General features: G+C 45.6%; 1 protein-coding gene across 1 annotated transcript; it reads left to right on the forward strand.

Moving 5' to 3' along the window:
- Positions 1-205: 205 nt before the first annotated feature.
- Positions 206-3,642, forward strand: eomesa (eomesodermin homolog a). The gene is made up of 6 exons (XM_061092687.1): positions 206-912; positions 1,318-1,472; positions 2,149-2,270; positions 2,449-2,607; positions 2,720-2,781; positions 2,889-3,642. Exons 1-6 carry the CDS (start codon positions 206-208, stop codon positions 3,640-3,642), a joined length of 1,959 nt encoding a protein of 652 aa, XP_060948670.1.
- The last annotated feature ends 617 nt before the right edge of the window (positions 3,643-4,259 follow it).

Consider the following 4,259-nt stretch of genomic DNA (forward strand, 5'->3'; position numbering starts at 1 on the left):
AAGAGCCGCTCCACATCCCACGTCCAGCCCATAATCTGATCTGAGAACCCGTAGGTGAGGAGAAGGTTGAACCTCCTTCCATCATTCGTTCAGGGAGGGAGGCGTGTAGACACACACTGAGAACCCGGGCGCCTCCACGGCCGAGATCCTTCACCTCCTTGGAGCCTTTTTCCTCAACTCCTCTTTTTCTTATTTATTTGCAACGATGCAGTTAGAGAACATCCTTCCCAGCGCCAGCATCAATTTACCCAAAACCTTTTACAACCTCTCCTCGTCGGACAGTGTCAACAACAGCCCGAGGCCGTCGTCCCAGCAGCTCGAGTACCAGGACGTGGACCGGACGGAGTCGGAGTCCGGCAGCGTGCCCAAGAAGTACCTGAGCGGGGTGGGCACCGGGATGCTGGGCGAGGCCGGGGACACTTTCTCTAAACCCGGGCCCGATGGGAGGAAGGGCTCCCCGGTGCTGGAGGACGAGCTGGCCAGTGCTCGCCGGTACAACATAGACGAACTTGGCTCTGACAGATACTTCATCTCGTCGTCCCAGGCGAGTAGCGACATGGCCAGCCCCTGTTCCCTCTTCCCCTATGCAGGCCAGACCGGCTCGGTGTACACGGGCTCCAGCGGCTCCCGGTACCCGGCGTCGCTTCACTACGGATCCGTGCTGCCGCCCACGGGCTTCTCCTCCTCGGCCGTGTGCACCGGCCGGAGCCAGTTTAGCACCGGAGGGTACCAGTTCAGCCAGGGTCCGGGCTGCTTGTACCCGTCCTATCCCGGGACGGGCACGGGCATCGGGTCCATGTCGCTGCCGGGGTCTGCAGCCGGAGCCCGGGCGCAGGTGTATCTGTGCAACCGGCCTCTGTGGCTGAAGTTCCACCGGCACCAGACCGAGATGATCATCACCAAGCAGGGCAGGTAAGCAGATGCGCTGCCGGAGGATATAAAGGCCTAATTTAAATAAATAAAACGAACATGAAAATGGAATTAATATTTATTTAGTTGGCACATTTATTTTGTAAAACCTTAAGACACAGCAGTCATAATTTCTCCTTTTACGCACGCGTAAAAGTTAAATACACGGTCGATATCTCCCAGTGACGCATTTATTATGCGTTTTCTGTGCTTTGAATTTAAAGTTTTCGTTTCTGTTAAATTGTAAGTGCACGTTTACGCCACGATTTGCTCATTGCACCCGTAAATTTTATTTTATTTCACATTTTAACAATCGTAAAACATTCGGACAAATACAATAATCTCCATCGTCCCTGCTTTGAATGAGCACAGCTGTTAATTATTGCTTTCTTATTCTTCTTCTTCCAGACGGATGTTTCCATTCCTGAGTTTCAACATCACCGGACTCAACCTCACGGCACATTACAACGTCTTTGTAGAAGTCATCCTGGCCGATCCGAACCACTGGCGCTTCCAGGGAGGAAAGTGGGTCACCTGTGGGAAAGCGGACAACAATATGCAAGGTGAGTTCGAGCATTTCAATCAAGTATTTAACTCTGGAAAAGTCGTATTTTTGAGTTTGTATAAAGGCTTTGAAAATATTGATGCAGCAGATGTTGTATTTTGTCAGGAGACATTGAGGATATACAAATATGGGTATAGAATTTAGAGGTGGCTTTAATTCTTTAAAAAAAATGAAGACAGTTTCTCAATTCTTTTAAAATCGTATTTAACCTTTGTCAGGTTGGAATTGAGTGTTTTATTGCAAAATATATTTAATTTGAATTGTCAAACATTTAAAATGATTCAGCTCAAGTGTGACATTGTTTTTAAAGATTGCTTTCATCAAGAGTTATAAATCAAAATAAGCAATTCATTCTTTAAAACTGTTTTAATCTTGATGGGGAATTATAAGGTTATATGTATTGTAATTCTTTACAATACAATAATATTTAATAGTTTGTATTTATATTATATCAGGGGGAAATAAGGCTTTTTAAGTCAGTAACTTCTTATATCTATATTTAAATAATATAAGTTTTTATTTATTTTCATTTACTTTAAAACCAGGCTGTTTGATGGTAAATTTACCAAGAGAATGACCAAATATTTTTTTAAAGCACTGTGTTTTATTGAATGTCTAGACAGCTGCTGTTTTTGTGTTTATCACTTCACTAAATATCTATTTACATTTTCCAGGTAACAAGATGTATGTTCATCCCGAATCTCCAAACACTGGTGCTCACTGGATGAGGCAAGAAATCTCATTTGGCAAGTTGAAGCTGACCAACAACAAAGGGGCCAACAACAACAACACACAGGTTAGATTTTGATCTCTCACCTGCTTAAAGCTCCATGTTTTCCAAATTATTTTCAACATCGATTGTGGCTTTATTTATCTATTTACTTCATCTTTAAGAAAAATAATTTAAACATTAAAAAGTCATCTTCTCAACAAGATATGCATCTGACGTGTTTACCTGTTTGCCCTATTTGCAGATGATCGTCTTGCAGTCGCTTCACAAATACCAGCCGCGGCTGCACATTGTGGAGGTGACGGAGGACGGAGTGGAGGACATGAGCAACGAGGCCAGGACTCAGACCTTCACCTTCCCAGAGAACCAGTTTATAGCCGTCACTGCTTACCAGAACACAGATGTAAGATTCTGCATTTGGATGAAGAATTCAATAGGTTTAGATTCAACTAAATTAAATCATATACAATATAATATATTTAATGTTTTTCTCTTCTTCTGCTTGTTTGTTTCAGATCACACAGCTGAAGATAGATCACAACCCATTTGCAAAAGGCTTCCGGGACAATTATGACTCGTACGTACACTTCAATCATTTTTTTTTTTTAAATCTGTGTCCTAGATGCTGAATTTCCCCTTTTTCCATATTTTTTTCTTATGCATGCTATTCTTTCTGTTGGACAGGATGTACACAGCCCCAGAGAGTGACAGGTTGACTCCATCCCCTACAGATTCCCCTCGCTCCACCCAGATTGTGCCTGGGGCCCGCTACGCCATGCAGCCTTTCTTTCAGGACCAGTTTGTCAACAACCTGCCTCAGAACCGTTTCTACACTGGTGAACGGGCCGTCCCCCAGACCAACAGCCTCCTCTCCCCACAGAGTGAGGACGCCAGCGCCGCCGCCTCTGCCCAGCGCTGGTTCGTCCCACCGGTTCAGCAGCCGGGCTCCAACAAGCTGGACCTGTCCTATGACAATGACTATTCCACCAGTAGCCTCCTCTCCTACGGCATCAAGCCCCTGTCCCTTCAGACCTCCCATGCCCTCAGTTACTACCCAGACTCGGCCTTCGCCTCCATGGCCGCTGGTTGGGGAACCAGAAGCACTTACCAGCGCAAGATGACCACGGGCCTGCCCTGGTCCCCTCGCCCGAGCCCCCCGGCCTTCCCCGAGGACCAGCTGGGGGCCACTAAAGACAAGCTGCCGGAGGAGAGCGCCCCCCCGGCCTCAACCTGGATCGAGACGTCCCACTCACTGAAATCTGTGGACTCTACTGATTCTGGCGTGTACTCCATGGTGTGCAAGAGGCGCAGGATGTCTCCGGGGGGCTCGAGCACAGAGAACTCCCCCACCATCAAGTGTGAGGACTTGACCACGGAGGAGTACAACAAGGACAACCCAAAAGGCATGGGTTACTATGCATTCTACACAAGCCCCTGAGACTATTTATTAAAACTATATCAAAATCTTTTTGCTTATTGAGTGCTCTCCATTCCTTGATAATGTCTTTTTTTCTCTTTTCTCTAAAGGTGCCAAAGCTTAGTGTTCCCCCCCCAAGCAAGCTGCACACCGTTATTTTCCCAGGCCAGCCCCCCCCCCCCCCTCTCACATACCTGAACATGCCTAGTGATTGTTGTTTTTGAAAAAAGCATGTCCCTTCTTATTCATTTATTTTTACAAATATCTTTTTTTTTTCACAAATGTGATAAATCCCCCGCCCGCCCCCCCCCCTGCGTATTTAAGTCATTTTCGTTGTACAGTATTCGTGCACTTTAGAATGTGATGTATCTTGTACAAAGTGTCTTCATGGAGGTGTTATTAAATGGATAATAAAACAGCTTTTCATAAAGCATTGTCCAAATGTCTTTCTCTGGATGTTTTATTCACAAAGGGAAGTGGCGGAGAGTTTGTGACTGTAAATATAAAATCTAAAACCTTTTTTTTTTTTAAACATGCGCTAGTTGCAGCAGGAAGCGGAACATTAGGCTATGACTGTGTAAATGGAAATTGTGCATGTCTTGTTAAGCAGTGAACGTACCCGAGTAGTGTTGACTTGT

This window comes from Limanda limanda, chromosome 19, assembly GCF_963576545.1.
Source record: "Limanda limanda chromosome 19, fLimLim1.1, whole genome shotgun sequence".
Lineage (NCBI taxonomy): Eukaryota > Metazoa > Chordata > Actinopteri > Pleuronectiformes > Pleuronectidae > Limanda > Limanda limanda.